General features: G+C 38.9%; 1 protein-coding gene across 2 annotated transcripts in view; it reads left to right on the top strand.

Annotated features, from left to right (window-relative positions):
• UNC13C (unc-13 homolog C) overlaps window positions 1-20,751 on the top strand; it is a 670,888-nt gene that overhangs the window by 248,929 nt on the left and 401,208 nt on the right. For both annotated transcript variants that reach the window (XR_004431983.1, XM_033190063.1), the window contains exons 5-7: window positions 11,711-11,789; window positions 13,108-13,113; window positions 14,300-14,371. Coding sequence is in view for 1 of the 2 variants with exons in the window: in XM_033190063.1 (XP_033045954.1) it covers window positions 11,711-11,789; window positions 13,108-13,113; window positions 14,300-14,371 (157 nt within the window). In the remaining variant the exon portion in view is untranslated. The remainder of the gene's footprint in view (window positions 1-11,710; window positions 11,790-13,107; window positions 13,114-14,299; window positions 14,372-20,751) is intronic.

Genomic DNA, 20,751 nt, shown 5'->3' with positions numbered 1-20,751 from the left:
CAATGTTCATCAGAGATATTGACCTGAAGTTTTCATTTTTTGTCATATCTCTTCTAGGTTCTGGTAACAGGATGACACTGGCCACATAAAATGAGATAGGGATGAGTCCATCCTTTTCAATTGCTTGGAGTAGTTTCAGAGAAATGGTACCACCTCCTTTCTGTACCTCTGGTAGAATTCAGCTGTAAATCCATCTGGTCCTGGGCTTTTATTGATTTGTAGTGTCACAGGATCCTTGGAGTGTCACTTTGCTAGCTGGAAACCTCTGGTCACCGGCACCTTCGGCTTGAGTATTGCTTATGACCACTTACCTTGTTCCATCCACTTGCCCCAACTAACTGTGCTTGGCTTATGCCACTGGCCCAGATCCTACACCAACCAAGGACAAGCCAGGTGCAGAGTGGCAAGGGGTATGTTGGAGAGCAAGCCTTGGGTCCAGCCACTGTGTACAATCAAGCTGAGGCTGGCTGCTGAGGCAGGGCAGGCAGATCAAGGCACCAGCACACATGTTGGCTCTGTGAGATGCTGCAGCTGGACCAGATGTACTACATGTGACTTGTACAGTAGGCACCTATGTCTGGACAGGGGGATCATGGTGGTACCTGGAAACTTGGAGACATCAGAAACTGCAGAACTCCTAAAAGTGTGTCAGACTCCTGGCTCAAGGAGTCCCTAGGTCTGGGATCCTGGAGGATGGCAGCTCTTCTCCTTCTCATTACCCACAACATGACAAGCAGGGAAGGGTAGGGGGCATGTTTCAGCCCTGTTTATGTTACAACTCTTTTAGTCCCACCATTCAGTGGGTCCTGAATTCTTGTCCTTTGTCCAGGAAGAATGAGGCACACAAACAGCTGGAGAATGAGCAGAGAGGAGCTTCATGGAGTGGCAGAATGGTTTTCAGGAAACCCGAAGTGGGCAGCTTCTTTCCTCAGGCAGATCGTTTTGATTTCTGTTTAAGTTTGACTGAGTTCAGGGTTTTTATGGGCTCAGAAGGGAGGAAGTGTGTGCTGATTGGTCCATGGGTGGCCAAGAGTGGGCCTGGAAAAAGCACCATAAGTGCTGACTGTGGATTCCACCTGGAACTGGCAGCCCAGTCCCCAGGCTTCAAGCCATCCCTCGCTTGAAGGTGGAGTTTCACCACAGACCCACACCTTTCCACCCTGGAGCCTGCCTGCTGCCATCAACATGACATTCATGGCACCCAGGCTGCTTGTGCCAAGGGGCGCCTGCCAGCCCATGCTGAACCACCTTCGGCACCCCCTCCCTCCCTGAGCTCTTTGGTGCCTAACTCTTCAGAGGGAGACTGAGGGGGAAGGGGGATTGGTGTGTCAGGACTTCCCTGAGCACACACACAGCAGCCAAGTCACAGTAGCATTCCAGGCTTGGCTTCAGCTTTGTTCCAAAAGTGGCCCAGAGTGAGAGTGTGTGTTGCTTTTTCCAGGCACGGGGAGTGGGTAGAGGCCAGGGAGTGAGACCAGGCACTTCCAAGCCTGTGGGGACAAAGGGGCTTCCCGGGCCCCTGAGAGCTCAGGGATGCCCAGGTCCAGCACCACAGCTAGGTGAGTACAGCTGTGTCCAGACCACCACTGGTAATCCACTGGATCAGTCTTGAAGCCGGTATAGTACTGGGTCTTGCCCAAGGCCTGTCAACCACTGACTGGCTACCACCTATGTTCGCTTGAGGCCCTGAGGCTCCACAATAAGCAAGTGGTAAGACCAGCCAGGCTCGAGTCCTTCCCTTCAGGATAGTGAGTTCCCTCTCATCACTAGTGGGTCCAGAGATGCCATCCAGGAGCCAGGGCTTGAAGTCAGAAACTAGGAATCTACCTGGTGCTCTATTCTCCTGCAGCTGAGCTGGCATCTCAACCATGCGACAAAGTCCTACTCACTTTCCATCCCCTTTCCACAAGAAGACATATCTCTCCCCGTGGTCACTACTGCCCCAGGCCCATAGTTAAGAACTGCCTGGCTACAATGTCCATTCAAGGCCCAAGGACCCTTTCGTCAGCTTGCGGTGAATGCTGCCAAGCCTGGAGTTCTTTTTTCAAAGCAATGTGCTCCCATCTGGTCCAGGGAAGGTCCAGAAATGCTGTCCAAAAGCCAACGCATGGAATCAGAGACCCCAAGAACTCTGGGTCCTGTACCCCACTGTGGCCAAGCTGGTACCTAAGCTGCAAGACAAAATCTCTTTCACTCTTTCCTCTCTGTTTCTCAAGCAGGATGGATCTCTCCCCATTGCCGTCACACCTGGGAATATGCTGCGTTACACCAATGCCAGCATGTCTCTGAGTCTCAACCAATGCCCATGGCGAGTACTACCTGGCTATAGCTCCTGATTATTCAGGGACCTAGGGTATTTTAGTCAGCAGGTAATGAATCCTGCCAAAACTGGATTCTTTCCTTCAAGGCAGCAGGTTCTCTTCTGGCCTAAGGTGTGCCTAGAACTGTTGTTTAAGAGCCATGGCCTGGAATGGGAGTCTCAGAATTCTGATTCCTTATCCTACTGTGGCTGTGCTGGGTTCCAGCTTGCAAGACAAAGTCCTCTTACTCTTCCCTCTCCTCTCCTCAAGCAGAGGGAAAGTGTCTATCCAAGACCTGTGAGCTGTGCTACCTGGGGTTGGGGAAATAGGTGGTACAAACTCTCCCTTAGCCACCCTAGATGGGCAAACCTAGGTCATTTGCCCAAGTCCACTGGCTCTAAGCATAGCACAGCGTCAGGATTTTCAGTTCTTGTGCCTAGACTGCCTTTCAAATTTATTTAGGACCCAGGAGCACTGTAGCCTTTAGTGGCGAGGCTTGCCAGAACTCAGGATCCAACAGCTGGGAGGGACTAGTCCCCACTTGCTAGGGCTGGTGTAAATGCTCCTTCTGTGGGCCCTGACTGAGTTCTGCCTGTTGTTGCTTTCTGCTGTGACAGCATTGAGTTCCAATGTTCCAATGCAAAGTTGCACAATTACTGCACTCTCCCTCCCTCAAGCACTCAGATTCTCTCTCCATGCCATGTGGTCACTGCCAAGGGATCAGTGAGGGGTGGCATCAGTAATTATACACTTTCATTCTGATGCTCTCCAGAGCCTCTTTTAGTGATATAAGTTAAAACCAAATATTGTGATTGCTCACCTGATTTTTCGTTCCGATGAAGGTGCTTTTTTGTGTGGAGGTTTGTTCAATTTGGTATTCCTGTGGAGAAGGTGATTGCTGGAGGCTTCTATTCAGCCATGTTGCTCCACTTCCTTGAAAGTGGAGTCTTTTTTTTTTAAATCACCTTACCATTTGTTTATTATTATTTTTAAATGATTGGAATAATTGTACATATTTATCATGTACAACATTATGTTTTGAAGTATATTTACACTGTGAAATGGCAAAATCTAGCTGATGAACACATATGTTATCTCAGATAGTTATATTTATGGAGTGAGTACACTTAACATCCACTCTCTTAACATTTTTCCAGAATACAGTATATTGTTATGAACTATATTCCCCCTATTTACATAGATCTCTTAAACTTCTGTGTAAATTTTCTGCATCTTTTGACCAATATCTCCCGAACCTCCCCTTCCCTGCCATCCACCTCTTGTAACTACCACTCTATTCCCTAGTTCTGAAATCAACATTTTTAGGTTGCACATGTGATTGAGATCATGTGGTATTTGTGTTTCTATGGATGGCTTATTTCACTTAACATCATGTCCTTCAGGTTCATCCACTGTCACAAATGGCAGGATTTTATTTGTTTTAAGACTGACAGGTATTCTATTGTGTATATATACCACATTTTCTTTTTCTTTTTTTTGAGACGGAGTCTCGCTCTGCAGCCCAGGCTGGAGTGCAGTGGCCGGATCTCAGCTCACTGCAAGCTCCGCCTCTTGGGTTTAGGCCATTCTCCTGCCTCAGCCTCCCTAGTAGCTGGGACTACAGGCGCCCGCCACCTCGCCCGGCTAGTTTTTTGTATTCTTTTAGTAGAGACAGGGTTTCACCGTGTTAGCCAGGATGGTCTCGATCTCCTGACCTCGTGATCCGCCCGTCTCAGCCTCCCAAAGTGCTGGGATTACAGGCTTGAGCCACTGCGCCCGGCCGACATTTTCTTTATCCATTAATCCACTGATAGACACTTAGGTTGATTTCATATCCTGGCTATATTGTGAATAATGTGGCAACAAATGTAGGAGTGAAGATATTTTTTCAACATATTGATTTCATTTTATTTGAATATACACCCATTGGTAGGAGTAACGAATTACATGGTAGTTCTGTTTTTAAGTTATTTGAGGAATCTACACCTTGTTTCCACAATGGCTGTATTAATTTACATTTCCACCAACAATGTGCAAAGGTCCCTTTTTCTCCATTTCATCACCAACACTTGTTACCTTTTGTTATTTTCATGATAACCCTTGTATCACTTGTGAGATGATATTTCATTGTGATTTAAATTTGCATTTCACTAATAGCGAAATTGTGTATTTTTTTATATCCCGCTTGATAGTTTTCACGTGATATTTTCCTGGTGTCTTCTCAAATTTCTTTTGCAATCCATATACATTCAATATATTATTAATCAATTTTGAGTGAAAATAATAATCTCTCCTTAATCAGTAAAATCAGCTTTTATTTTCTTTATCTAAAAATGAAGTGTCTTAAAATTACAGAACATACGTAATTTGTATACTCTATATTGCATTTATTTTATAACAAGACAATTAACTGAACCTGAGTCAAGGCATAGAGCAATATACTGTACATCTCAGATTTTATTAAATTCAGTAGACTCATTTAAATATTGTGGAAAGAACTGAGAAACAAAAGAAAACCACTGAAAATATTTAAACTATGTTGGCTAAGAATGTGTATTTTAAAGGTCTCACTACAAAAAATAAGTGAGGTGATAAGTGTGTGAATTAACTTGATTTAATCAGCCCACACTACATACCTATATCAAAACATTACATTGTACCCCATAAATATGTATAGTTATATGTTAATTAAAATATTAATAAAAACTTTGTAATAGAGCTGATATTGAATTTGAGCATGCTTGATTTAGACTTTAAAATAATGTCCATTTTGTTAATTTAATGTGATCATTGACTTTCCAAATATTTCCATCGATGTCTTCAGTTTTTTATCCCATCTGTAATGCCTATAGTCTAATATGTCTGTTTGCCTAAGGAGAACACTTGAATAGTTGGAGAGGGGTTATTTGAGGAAGACTAAGGCTATTTTGTACAATGAAACAGGGTTGTGATCTGAAGATAACACTTTCCTGAAATACATTGAAAAAATATCCAAATGATGGCAAAACTGGTCCATGTGTCTTATTTCTTAACAAAATACTTATTGATTATTAAGAACATTAAGTTTGAGGTAAAATGATACTGCAGTGGAAATCAATCTCTGCAATATATTAGTTTCATTAAATATAAAATAATATTAATTGTAGACCTCAGTTCATATAAGTTTTAGAGATATAGGATATCCCAATCAGTTAAGCAGTGGGACACGCTAAGTCATAAACTGTGTGCTCAAATCTGGGCACTGCCATTTCAGATCTAAATAGTGACCTTGGGTATGATTTTGAAGGATTCTATGTCTTCATTTTCTTATTGTAAAATGAGATAAATAATTGTACCTATACCTCATATGATGTTTTAAACATACAATGAGTTAACATAAGTAAAGTGCTTAGAATAATAAGCACTCTGTAAATGTTGGGTGCAAATATTAGCATTGTATCTGTCACCTAATAAGCACCAAAAATATTAGTTATCCTTAGTGAGTTTTCTGTCTACAGTGCATGACATCTTAAAACAATAAACTATATCAGAAAGGGCTGAAATGAAACAGCTTCTCTTCTTATCAGACTTTAACTTTAGAGTTACTTGTCTGCTATGGTCTGTTCTGATAACTTCATCTGACTTCTTCTTCATCAAGCCTAGACAGTTTCTTCTGGATTTTAACTACTGCGCATGAACTTAATATCTTACCTAGAAAGTCAATGATTTATTTATATATGAATATTTCCACTATTTACTAGTTTTTGTTACTTAATCTCTCCAAGATCGCTCCTGGCAAGAAGTCTCCCAATAAATATTACAAAAATGGTTTGCATTTATGTAGACTTTATCCATATATATCAAGTGCTTCTCCATTCATGAGGTGAGGTCAGTAAGGTAGACTTTTTTCAAAGTCATGGTTTACAATAAAATCTTATATTACTTGATGGATAGGCTTATCAAGGCTTCTTGTAGTAATGGTGAAAATATAAAAGTATAAGGAAACATAACCTGAGAGGGCTATGTTTCTAGGTTGTGAAGGTTAAGAAAGTGTTTGTATTGTCTTGCAAATTATAAAATGTAAGTTCAGTGAAATTCAGTGGCAAACTCAAAAGAGGCAGAGATGAATTTTGGATACATGTCTGCTCACTTGGGCTTGTTATACTGCAGTGCTCATATTTGTCCTAGGTCCTTGGATATCTCTGCTCTGATGAGACAAGCATAGGAGTGAAGTATCAGGCCCAATAATGCACATGCTTATAACTGATTCCCAAATGTGTGGGTAAATAAGGTTGGTTCAAAATTTTTGGGTGTACTTTGAAAATTTGAATTACATTCCATGGAAAGGAAACCTAAAAGAAATAATGATTACTGATAAAAGAAAATATACAACTCATTTATATAACACTTTGCAGTTTATAAATCACTTTCTCAACCATCATCTGAATTGAATGTGTTTCTTTACATAGCTGTGAAAGTTGCATTATTTAGAAGTCAAAACATTTCAAAATACTTGAAGGTTTATAGTTAACATGATTAATAGGTACTGTAGTGGGAAAATATTTATTCATGCATGTTTTAGTTCATTATTGATACTGTTCACAGAGGAGGGAAAGTAGAAACTACTTGGAATGACAGCCTAATATTGCAGCACATGAAACTGGAAGAATCCTTCTAGGTACCCATTCACTTAGCCTTTTTCCATATATTTGATGTTTTGAATGTGGAAGGCTCAAGTATGAATTGGCAGGGGGTGGGAAGGAATATGGAAAGATGACAGGAGAGAAGCAAGAAGTTATTGATGGAGTAGTGCTGTGTATTCTCAAGGTGGGGCTTAAGAAAAAAAAGTTTTCAAAGGGAATTTTTCCAGTTTTTGCCCATTCAGTATGATATTAGCTGTGGGTTTGTCGTAAATAGCTCTTATTATTTTGAGGTACGTTCCATCAATACCGAATTTATTGAGCGTTTTTAGCATAAAGGGCTGTTGAATTTTGTCAAAAGCCTTTTCTGCATCTATTGAGATAATCATGTGGTTCTTGTCTTTGGTTCTGTTTATATGCTGGATTACGTTTATTGATTTGCGAATGTTGAACCAGCCTTGCATCCCAGGGATGAAGCCCACTTGATCATGGTGGATAAGCTTTTTGATGTGCTGCTGAATTCGGTTTGCCAGTATTTTATTGAGAATTTTTGCATCGATGTTCATCAGGGATATTGGTCTAAAATTCTCTTTTTTGTTGTGTCTCTGCCAGGCTTTGGTATCAGGATGATGTTGGCCTCATAAAATGAGTTAGGGAGGATTCCCTCTTTTTCTATTGATTGGAATAGTTTCAGAAGGAATGGTACCAGCTCCTCCTTGTACCTCTGGTAGAATTCAGCTGTGAATCCATCTGGTCAGGGATGCCCTCTCTCACCACTCCTATTCAACATAGTGTTGGAAGTTCTGGCTAGGGCAATCAGGCAAGAGAAAGAAATCAAGGGTATCCAGTTAGGAAAAGAAGAAGTCAAATTGTCCCTGTTTGCAGATGACATGATTGTATATTTAGAAAAACCCATCGTCTCAGCCCAAATCTCCTTAAGCTGATAAGCAACTTCAGCAAAGTCTCAGGATACAAAATTAATGTGTAAAAATCACAAGCATTCTTATACACCAGTAACAGACAAGCAGAGAGCCAAGTCAGGAATGAACTTCCATTCACAATTGCTTCAAGAGAATAAAATACCTAGGAATCCAGCTTACAAGGGATGTAAAGGACCTCTTCAAGGAGAACTACAAACCACTGCTCAGTGAAATCAAAGAGGACACAAACAAATGGAAGAACATACCATGCTCATGGATAGGAAGAATCAATATCGTGAAAATGGCCATACTGCCCAAGGTTATTTATAGATTCAATGCCATCCCCATCAAGCTACCAATGAGTTTCTTCACAGAATTGGAAAAAACTGCTTTAAAGTTCATATGGAACCAAAAAAGAGCCCGCATTGCCAAGACAATCCTAGGTCAAAGGACAAAGCTGGAGGCGTCACGCTACCTGACTTCAAACTATACTACAAGGCTACAGTAACCAAAACAGCATGGTACTGGTACCACAACAGAGAAATAGACCAGTGGAACAGAACAGAGTCCTCAGAAATAATACCACACATCTACAGCCATCTGATCTTGACAAACCTGACAAAACAAGAAATGGGGAAAGGATTCCCTATTTAATAAATGGTGCTGGGAAAATTGGCTAGCCACAAGTAGAAAGCTGAAACTGGATCCTTTCCTTACCCCTTATACGAAAATTAATTCAAGATGGATTAGAGACTTAAATGTTAGACCTAATACCATAAAAACCCTAGAAGAAAATCTAGGTAGTACCATTCAGGACATAGGCATGGGCAAGGACTTCATGTCTAAAACACCAAAAGCAACGGCAGCAAAAGCCAAAATTGACAAATGGGATCTCATTAAACTAAAGAGCTTTTGCACAGCAAAAGAAACTACCATCAGAGTGAACAGGCAACCTACAGAATGGGAGAAAATTTTTGCAACCTACTCATCTGACAAAGGGCTAATATCCAGAATCTACAAAGAACTCAAACAAATATACAAGAAAAAAACAAACAACCCCATCAAAAAGTGGGGAAAGGATATGAACAGACATTTCTCAAAAGAAGACATCCATACAGCCAACAGACACATGAAAAAATGCTCGTCATCACTCGCCATCAGAGAAATGCAAATCAAAACCACAATGAGATACCATCTCACACCAGTTAGAATGGCAATCATTAAGAAGTCAGGAAACAATAGATGTTGGAGAGGATGTGGAGAAATAGGAACACTTTTACACTGTTGGTGGGATTGTAAACTAGTTCAACCATTATGGAAAACAGTATGGCGATTCCTCAAGGATCTAGAACTAGATGTACCATATGACCCGGCCATCCCACTACTGGGTATATACCCAAAGGATTATAAATTACTCTACTACAAAGACAGATGCACACGTATGTTTATTGCGGCACTATTCACAATAGCAAAGACTTGGAATCAACCCAAATGTCCATCTGTGACAGACTGGATTAAGAAAATGTGGCACATATACACCATGGAATACTATGCAGCCATCAAAAAGGATGAGTTTGCGTCCTTTGTAGGGACATGGATGCAGCTGGAAACCATCATTCTTAGCAAACTATCACAAGAAGAGAAAACCAAACACCGCATTTTCTCACTCATAGGTGGGAACTGAACAATGAGATCACTTGGACTCGGGAAGGGGAACATCACACACTGGGGCCTATCATGGGGAGGGGGGAGGAGGGAGGGATTGCATTGGGGAATTATACATGATATAAACGTTATGCACATGTACCCTAGAACTTAAAGTATAATAAAAAATAAAAAAAAAAAAAAATGATAAAAAAAAAAAAGAAAAAAAAAGTTTATCATTCTTTTCCCTTTTCTACTCTGCAGTTTCTTGACATTCAAAAGAGTATGTCACCAATGATTCTTTCTTTTGATGTACATTCTCAAACTTTGACTCTGTGACTATCACAGCCCTTCACCTAGAGAGTGCCAATTGTCATTATTCTGGGCAATGGGGGAAATCATATTGGCTACTTTATCATAGAATTAGTGGAGAAAAGAGTCTTTTAAATGTCACCTTTCTCCCTGAACACATTCTCTTCTGTTCTTTTCTTCTCTCTTTTCTTTCATCTTCCTTGACCTCTGCTCCACATGTATTCTATTTCTTTATGATCAAAATGAAGGGGGACATTTAGTTGAAGTGCACAACTCTGAAAATAATTTGTTCATCCTTGACATCTTTCTTACACATTTGCAAAGGTTTTAATATTTCACACTTACTGCATTTGATCCTCACTTCCAAGCATATGTTGTGGCATTATTACTGTGCATTTATTAATTCATTTTATCTTTATTACTACTTAGTTTTTTTTTCTATTGACATGAATTTGATGACACATTTAGTGACTTGTTCAAGACGACCATGTTAGTAGTAGCAGATACCTGAAGAGTGCTGGAGTTAGGATCATGACTACTAAGAAAAATCCAATAAGACTAAGTTTCCTTATATTAAGCTAAGCAGCAAGAACAGAGAGGCCATGTCTCTGCTGGTGGAAGACTGGACTATAAAATGCTATTAATCTATCATTAGCCTTTGTAGCCTGTTGCAATGACAGAGACGCCTACCTATAGCCCAAGGGCATGAACTATGTTGCTCATGGTGAATAAGCTGAGCATGGGCAAGAGGTCAGCAAGGGGCTTTGTAGTTCAAGTAAGCAAAGGAGAAGCTATCATCAGTAATATTAGCATCTTGTTGGTTATATTAAATGACTGGATTTAACACAATAAAAAGTCAAATTCATTGTATCAAACTCATTCTAGAGAAACACAGATTCATGCCTCTTAGAAAATAATTTTAATTGCAAAATAATACGTGCTTATTAAAAACTGAACATTACCGAGTTTGTAACAGTGAGTTTTCTCTTTCTCTCACCAAATCTCACTCCACAGAGGTAACTACAGTTATGGATTTTGTGATTATTATTCTAGATATTTTCTGTTCATTCATAAACACACAAACACACACACACATATATATATTAGTAAGTATATATATATTAGTAAGTATATATATGTGTGTGTGTGTGAGTATACTAAACTTACTAATATGCAAACTTGCTTTTTCACTTAACATCTTATAAGTATTTTTATGTATACACACATATGTTTACCTATTTCACTTTAATTATTCTTCCCATTGATTCATTTAATCAATATACTATTGATGAACATGTAAATAACCTAACTTTTATTGCTATTATTTAAAAGATGCAATAAACATCCCTCTACAACTACTTATTTTAATTCTGTGCATTTACCTGTAGGATGAATTCAGATCAGCAGAACTTGTGGTATAAGGGTAATTACTAATATCTTAAATATGTCCGTGACTCTTTGAGACATTTTTCTGGAGTTTAATTTGTGAAGCAGAAGCACACAATAACTGGTATTTTTATAATGAAGGTAATTTATTTAGCACCACAACCAGACCAAACTTGCACCAAAAATGGTATGGTTCTGTTTTCTCCTGGAGGTAAGAAGTTCCACACATCTTACATTTGGATTCTTGTCACTGTGATACTAACAGAAAATAGTGTGTCCATCCAGGTCATGTGTATCTTAAAATTTCAACTATCCAAGAAGATGAGTGGTCAGCAATTGTGGTAGCTACAGTCTTTTTTCCTCACTCAACAAAGTCCTAGAGGCTTGTATCTTTGCAGCTTTGTGAATTATTTGAAAACTATGGTATCCCTGTCATCTTTTCACAGACTTTATACCATGAACAGTGGATGTTTTTCTTACAATACATCATTTTATCCATTGAAATTATTGGTTTCATTTTCTCTTTCAGGGCAGGAGGTGGACTTTACGGTATTGACAGCATGCCAGATCTCCGAAGAAAAAAGACTTTGCCTATTGTCCGAGATGTGGTAAGTTACAACTGTTTACTTCCCTTTGATTGCATGTGTGATTTTTTTTTCTTGGCTAAAATGTAATATCCTTCTCATTCACTGTCTAGTCTGTAAATATTTCATGGAATAAAAGTATATGACGCCAGATGCTACCTGCTGTTATATTTATTATTATTTCTTTAAAATCTATTACTTGCAGGAAATAACTCAAACCTTTTGATAGCTTTTGATATAAGTGGAAATTACAATTAAGTTAATATGACCCTATAATTGGAGCAAAAAGAAATCACACAGCATGCCAAGCAAGCGAATAGGCTTTGATGTGTTTAGTGTTATGAATGACCAGAAGTTTAATTTACAACGCTTGAGGCTTTATTTAAACTTCTTCACCTTAACACAGTGAACCTGAATACTTTATAAAGCAAGCAGATAACATTAATCAATTCTTTATTTTATTATATTAAAGTCAATTCTAGCTAAATTAATAAGCTCTTTTATTTAAAGAAAATCATGGTTCACTTTGGGAGGCCAAGGTGGGTGGATCACGAGGTCAGGAGATCAAAACCATCCTGGCTAACACGGTGAAACCCCGTCTCCACTAAAAATACAAAAAATTAGCTGGGCATGGTGGCGGGCACCTGTAGTCTCAGCTACTCGGGAGGCTGAGGCAGGAGAATGGCATGAACCCAGGAGGTGGAGCTTGCAGTGAGCCGAGATCGCGCCAGTGCACTCCAGCCTGGGTGACAGAGCGAGACTCCATCTCAAAAATAAAAATAAAAAAGAAAAGAAAACCATGGTTTGCAAGTCATTAACATCATTATTACTTCTGATCATGACTCTGAATAAATCTGTTTCCTATATTGAAATATGCTGCCGCCACCTTGATAAATGCAAAGAATTGACCATGGCCTGTATTAGATTGTAAAAAAAAAAAAAAATCATGAAAAAGTGTCTCTTCTGTCATCCAAAATGTTTTCACATTTTATATGCCTATGCCTATTTTTAATATTATATGTGATATGAAAGACGTATTTCCCCCATAAAAAAGTAAATTTTTTTCAGCAACAATTATGTATTTTTTATATCAGTAATTTTTAATTTTGCTAAGAAAGCCTACATCTGAAGGCCACCACTTTAGTTCTAAAATATGATCCTGACTGAAAAGGTCTTATACTGGAAAGTATAACATGTCAGTACATTTAACTCAGATTTCTGTCCTTACTGTGTGGAAATAATTGCAAAGTGTTAGGCTAATTTAACATTGTTATACTCTTTTCCTACCTTTCATGTGTCTAACTATTTACACTTTGTTTCCTCTCACTTCTGGAATCTTCAGGCCATGGTAAGTGCTTTTCTATTTATTTAATTAATATTTTGCAGTCTTCTCAAACATACATTGCACTTACTCATGGGGTAAAAGAGGGCAAGATGGAGAAATGAAAAGACAGACATACAAGAATAAGAAGTTTGTTCTACAAGAATTTAACAGCCGGTTCATTTCTGAAAGAGAAAATTATGTATACAACAGGTGCAAACATAGACCAAAATAGGATACAAATGTAGTTTAAGGGAATATGTTTTTCAGAGATGAAAGATTTTCTTGGGTAAACGCTTGGAGGTAATTCTTCAAGGTAAATGTGGAGATGAGTGGAGAGTGACATTCTTACTCGGGTGTAGGCTGAATTTTATTTGAGTTAATGACTTTGCAACCCTGAGGAGATACGTATATAACCAGTTGAGTCTTGGGTGATCAAGAATGCACTATTCCACAATGATGTCCCTTTGCTCCTAATGGGATAGCAGTTTTAATATTCCCATATGGAACTTCTGATTTCCAACGTTCACTATAGCACTGCTGAGTTTCTTGTAATTCCTATATTTTGGGCAGGAGTAGGTAGTGGTGGTTATGGTTCTATTTTATGTGGTGAGGAAACTAAAGGGACTTGACTTTTATTTAAGATCACCCAAGTTACCAGCATCAAGTGAAAAAAAGAAAAAGAATCTGGATATAACAATTCTCAGCAAATTAAATGGGCACTTAGAAAAAATATCTTGAAAAGATATGGAAGAATATTCTAGGGAACTGTGAACAGCTCAAGAACCATCTAATACTAATTATGATTAAGGGCCATCACCAAAGTCAGGCTGGCTCTCTACCAACGGTTATGTATTCTGAATGAATATATCACAACCACCTTGGGGAATAAGAAAGTTTGAGAAGCCTCTTGCTAGTCTGAGGTGCTTGAGGGGGCTGGTCATCTTGAGGCTGGTCGTCTTGCCTTTCTGGGCCTCAGTTTCATCATCTATAAAATGTAGGGGCAGGGTTGATGAGCTGTGGGACCTTTCCAGTTTTAATATTGTATGAGTCCATATTCTGGGTGAATCGACTGATTATCAAAATGGCAGGTCCTTACTAACTAAAATATGAACAGTGATAGCCGATATTCTTGCGTTTTCACCTTCTGCTGAGCAGTATATGCATGTCAACCCCACTATGTATTAATAAGTCATCATTCTGTTTGTTTTAGACCCTGGCCGCCAGGAAATCTGGACTTTCCCTGGCTATGGTGATTAGGACATCCCTAAATAATGAGGAACTGGTAAGTACAGTGTCCATTACTAACTAGATATTCCTCATAACCACAAGGGAGAAACTGTTCTGCTTGAGCTACTCATCTGTGATGTTTAGTCCAATGTTGCAGAAATAACTGGAGCATGAGGAAAGCCTGACTCCAAACAAACTTCCTCAGGGCATCAGCCAATCATTTTCTTCTCCTCAAATACGCATGAACCTTCCTATCTTGACAAATGCTGTTCAATTCTAACATAGCTTCCCTGTCATTCTCCCCGTGGAAAAGTCCTACTGATTTTTTACATAGTTTAAGTTTTGCCTCTTTTATGAGGTTTTCCCCAAATATCTTCCTCCCTTCCAGCTGAATGATTAGTTTCCTCCTCGGGGCTTTTATAGTTTTTTTTTTTTTTTTTTTTTTTGAGACGGAGTCTCGCTCTGTTGCCAGGCTGGAGTGCAGTGACCCATCTTGGCTCACCGCTACCTCTGCCTGCTGGGTTAAAATGATTCTCCTGCTTCAGCCTCCCTAGTAGCTGGGACTACAGGTACATGCCACCAGCTAATTTTTGTATTTTTAGTAGAGATGGGATTTCACCATGTTGGCCAGGATGATCTCCATCTCTTGACCTTGTGATCTGCCTGCCTTGGCCTCCCAAAGTGCTGGGATTACAGTCGTGAGCCACCGCACCCGGCCCTTTAATAGCATTTAATCATGACCTCCATATTGTCATATGATTACAAGTGAAGTCAGCTTGGTATGAGTTCCATCTGTGCCACTTAATGAGAATTATTATCTCCCACAAGTTATGTTACTTCTTCAAGCCTAAGTTCTCTCATCTACAAAGTGAGGTGACAAGGAAACTGAGAGGATTAAAGAAGTAGATATATGCTTAACATTCAGCATAGCTTAACAATTAGTAAACATAGTAAACAATACATATGAGCTTCTGTTTTATTACTTTTATTACAATTATTTTGCATACACCTTTCCTTTTAGACTCTGATATCCTTGAGGGTAGCACTATAACTTGTTTGTTGTTCTTGTTAAATGTTTCTACCACTATGGCTTAGCACACTGTCTGACATGAGGTAGATGTTTGTAAATTCTGATTGAATGAAAGAACCATGCTGACTAGAAGATACAAATAGGCTGTAATTATTTAAGTCAGGGATTCTTAAATCTGGCTCACTAAAACACTTGAGGGAGCTTTAAAACATACAGTGCTGGGGTCTCATTCTCAGCTACTCTGATTTAATTGGCTTCAGGTGTAGTTTGGGCCAAAGGATTTAAAAAAAAAAAAATCCTTGTGTTTTGTGCCTGGCATGTTCTGTTCTGGTAAATGTGTCTTGCACACTCTGCTGGGGGTTTACTTGAGACGATTTATCTGTGTCCCTCCCTACACTTGGAAACTGACATATCCTACCTCCCCAATTTTAGCAACTTTGTCATTCTTATAGAATAAAAATTCTGCCAAAAATATTATATTACTCATTTTGACTTTTTATAACTTAACAGTTAAACACCATTTTTATGTCTATATTTCTCATTCCCTTCCTTCTTCTTTCTCTCATTGTCATCTTTCATCCAAATGTCAGTCTTTCCTGGGTTTTTCCATTAGCAAGTTCCCCTACCCAGTATGTATCAGTAAAACAAAGCGTATTCATTTGACTATCTGGAGGCTACAAGTTGATGCATTTTCTATTGTGCCACAGGAGAAAAAATGTAACTGCATTCTCAGATTATTATTCTTTCTTTCTCCTCACTCTTTTTGTTTGTTTATTTTTTGCAGACAGAGTCTGGCTCTGTCATCCCAGCTGGAGTGCAGTGGTATGGTCATAGCTCACTGCAGTCTCAACCTCCAGAGCTCACATGATCCTCTGGCCTCTGCCTTCTGGGTAGTTGAGGCTACAGGCAGGTGCCACCACACTCAGCTAATATTTTTCATTTTAGTTTTTAGAGACAAGGTCTTGCTATGTTGCCCAGGCTGGTCTCAAACTCCTGGGCTCAAGCAATTCTTCCACCTCCCAAAGTGCTGGGATTACAGACGTGAGCCACCATGGGCCCCACTTCCTTATTCTTATCCATTAGGTTTATGTTGCCATGTAATATTTTGAGTATAGTTTAGGCATAAGACAAAGCAGACATCCTCTGGTGTGGAGAAAGCTGCATATTGCTTGCTGAATCTCAAAACATCTAGTCTTTTTTTTGAGTAAATAATACACGCTGAAGAATTTTATTGATAAACTCCTACAGTGTTCCTTTCCTATGTTTTAAAACATGGTATTTGATTTGTACTATTTCTTTTGACATTAGTATTTGAACTAATTCCCTTCACAAGTTAACAGGAAAGCATAGAAATTAGCGGAATGTGGAATGCTACTGTATTTTCTGAGTCCTGAACAGGGAACATATCCTCAATTTAAGGTTAAATCAGCTATTGATCTGCTTTTCAACAACTTAATAATATCACCATTACTCCTTTAGTTTCAGAAGACCTCAGTAAAAAACTCTGTGTTGGTGTTTTCACCACCCACTAACGCTCTGCTGGCCATGGGTGAAGCATTGCCAGTGCCTCCATCCATCACCAACTCCACCTTCCCCACAAGGCGCTCTTAGGACTGATCAAGAATCTCAGCTCAATAAGCTGTTAAGGATTATGATTTCTGAAAATTTCCATCTAGCTTAGTAACATAGGAAGGACCAATGAATCTCGTATCTAAATACCATAGCAGTAGTCTTCCTGGCACTCCACTATCCATCTCTGTGCTAGTTTCACAGACTGATAATTTCTTAGGTGTGAACCTGACAGTGGGGCAATCAAAGATTCATTCGGTAATTCAATACATGCTTATCGACTATCTGCTATGTGTCACGGGTTGTTTCAGACTGGAAATAAAGTAGGCAACAACTCAGCCAAAAATCTCTACTTTCATGAGGCTTACTATACAGTGGGAGGAGGACTGAGATACTTAATTTTGTATCCTCTGTTGCTATAAGTCACATGGAAGCTTCTAGTAGGCAAGAGCGTTTAAACCAAGATAGTCTCAGATGAGGTTTATGGGAAACCAGGTAGAGGGAGGAATGAAAATCACCAAGCATAGGAGGGATCCTAGAGCCCTGTTGGTTCTCTCTGGGTTGAAGGGCGTGTTGAGGCTGGCAGGCTTCTAGGAAGTGTCCGTTCTCAGTAAGGGAAAATTTGTCTAGGATTCAGACTTCGTGAAAGGGACTGGCAAGAACTAGATGAGAGGTAATCAGGAGATCAAACCTGAGCCCTATTTCTAGCCTGACACTAGAAAGAGAAAATGGAAGGAGAAAGCTGCTCAGAACACCTCTCTGAGACTTCAACTTCAACCAGAGCTGTGGGTTTACAGCACACCCAGGTACTTCAGACCCCTACACAGGAACAGGAACCCTTTCAGGCCACCTGGATAAGTTCTGAAGTGAAAGGGGCCTGAATTAGAATCTCGACTCCACCTCTCACTAGCTTTGACTACTTGTTTCTTCTCAATATTCTGCACCTTCCTGAGACGACTTTGCTTCATCAATAAAATGAAAGTAATAAAAGTTACCTCACAGTTTGTGAGAATTAAAAGAAATAGCTTATGTAGAAAGCCCTTTGTTTAGTCAAACCCTTCCCATTCCTCCTTTTCTCTTTATATAGTGGCTGGCATGGCAGGTGGCCATCAGCGTAGTAGGGCAGGAACTTGTGGTCGGGTCTGCAGAATACGTGCTGAGTCTAATGCCTCCCTGCCCTCTTTGCACCTGAGGGTCAATTTCCTTTCCAGGAAGTACTGACATGGAAGCCAGCAATAATGACACCAAAATAAAAATTATTTCTTGTCTACAAGTATTGCTATTGGTTCCGTTATTCTTCATAAGCGTGGACTTTGGCTTGAGATCCAATGTTGGTCTAGCTCCACAATTTACCTGCTGTGGGGTCTGGGGCAAGTTATGGAAATTTTCATGTCCTCGATTTTCTTATATATTTACTAACTGTATCATATTTTTGCATCTACTTTGCATCATAAGGTAAAAATGGCTGTGTTTTTCTGTGTCCTTGAATAATTTTGGCATCAATATTAAACTAGCCTAATAAGATAAGCGGGGGAGATTTCTTTTTTTTCCTTCTCTGGGATGTTTTCTATAAAATAAGTTCTTTATCTTGAAGGACTGGCAAACCTTGTCCTCCAAAACCACCTGGATATGGTAGTTATTTTGAGAGTAATTTTTTGACTATCGAAGCAACTTATTTAATATAGTGATTACGTTCCTTAAGCATTCATTCTTGAGTTAGGCTAGACAATTTATAGTTTTTTCAGTAAGTTGTCTTGTTTTTCTAAATTTTTGATTTTAATATCATCAAATTGTTTTTATAATTATATCATAATTTATATAAGAATGTGTGCCATTTTATCCTATTATTATTTATTTGTATTTTCTCTCTCTTTTGTAAACTCAAAACTGCAGGAAATTTCTCTGACTTTGCTTTGTTGACTCCATATTATCTCCTTGTTTTTTATTTCATTTATTTATGCTCTTGTCATTTTTAGTTTTTTTTTAATTCTTTGTATTCACCCCAAAACTACTTTTCTAAGTTATAGAGTTGAACATAAAGTTATTGATTTTAATGGTTCTTATTAACTATCTCATATACACAAAGTAATATTTACAACGTAAGTGGAGAAAATAAAGAATAATAATAATAATCATCATCATCTAACCATGTATCCATTTTTGAGGCATAAGTGCATACTAAAAGTTAATTTTGTTATTAACTATTTTTCACCACACAATTTCCCATGGTTCCCTGACTGACTTTGCTTGTTTACATAAAAGGACAGTAACATGGGATCTATTTATAGGAATGGTCAGCCCCTGCCTCACCTTTGTTTTATAAAATCCTAAACATTCTTCTCTTTTTTTTCCTTCAACTTTTATTTTAAATTCTGGGATACATGTGCATGATGTGCTGGGATACATGTGCAGGATGTGCTTGTTACACAGGTGTGCCATGTGATTTGCTGTACAGATCAACCCATCACCTTGGTATTAAGCCCAGCATCTATTAGCTATTGTTCTTGATACTCTCCCTCCTCCCACTCCCACTCCTGACAGACCCCATTGTGTATCATTCCCCGCCACATGTCCATGTGTTCTCATCCTTCAGCTCCCACTAGTAAGTGAGAACATGTGGGGCCTGGTTTTCTGTTCCTGCATTAGTTTGTGGAGGATGATGGTTTCCAGCTCCATCCATGTCCCTACAAAGGGCATGATCTCATTCCTTTTTATGGCTGTATGTATTTCATGGTGTATATGTAGCACATTTTCTTTATCCAGTCTATCACTGATGGACATTTGGGTTGATTCCATGTCTTTGCTATTGTGAATAGTGCTGCAATGAACATACGCATGCATGTATCTTTACAACGGAATGGTTTACATTCCTTTGGGTATATACCCAGTAATGGGATTGCTGCATCAAGTGGTATTTCTGCCTCTAGATCTTTGAGGAATCTGTCTTCTACAATGATTGAACTAATTTAATTCCCACCAACAGTGTAAAAGCATTCCTTTTCCTCTTCTGCCATGCCAGCACCTGTTGTTTCTTGACTTTTTAATAATTGCCATTCTGACTGGCATGAGAAAGCATCTAATTGTGGTTTTAATTTGCATTTCTCTAATGATCAGTGATGCTGAGCTTCTTTTCATGTTTTTCTGACTGCATGAGTGTCTTCTTTTGAGAAATTTATGTTCAACTCCTTTGCCCACTTTTTAATGAGGTTTTTTTTTTTCTTGTAAATTTGTTTAAGTTCCTTATAGATCTTGAATATTAGACCTTTGTCAGACAGATAGATTGCAAAAATTTTCTCCATTCTATAGGTTGTATGTTTGCTCTTATGTTAGTTTCTTTTGCTGCAGAGAAGCTATTTACTTAAATTATATCCCATTTGTCAATTTCCGCTTTTGTTGCAATTACTTTTGGCGTTTTTGTGATGAAATCTTTGCCTATCACTATGTCCTGAATGGTACTGCCTAGATTTTCTTCTAGAGTTTTTATAGTTTTGAGGCTTTATATTTAAGTCTTTAATCCATCTTGAGTTAATTTTTGTATATGATATAAGCAAATGGTCCAGTTTCAGTTTTCTGCATATGGCTAGCCAGTTCTCTAGCACCACTTATTAAATAGGGAATCCTTTCCTCATTGCCTGTTTTGTCAGGTTTTGTCAGATGGTTGAAGGTGCATGGCCTTGTTTCTTATTTCTCTATTCCATTTTATTGGTCTATGTGTCTGTTCTTATACCAGTACCATGCTGTTTTGACTACTGTATCCTTGTAGTATAGTTCGAAGGTGGGTAGGGTGATGCCTATAACTTTGTTATTTTTACTTAGGATTGTCTTGACTATTCAGG

This window comes from Trachypithecus francoisi, unplaced genomic scaffold, assembly GCF_009764315.1.
Source record: "Trachypithecus francoisi isolate TF-2019V2 unplaced genomic scaffold, Tfra_2.0 Lachesis_group3, whole genome shotgun sequence".
Lineage (NCBI taxonomy): Eukaryota > Metazoa > Chordata > Mammalia > Primates > Cercopithecidae > Trachypithecus > Trachypithecus francoisi.
Note: the sequence above shows the minus strand (reverse complement) of the source record. Positions and strands in the feature narration are given on the sequence as shown.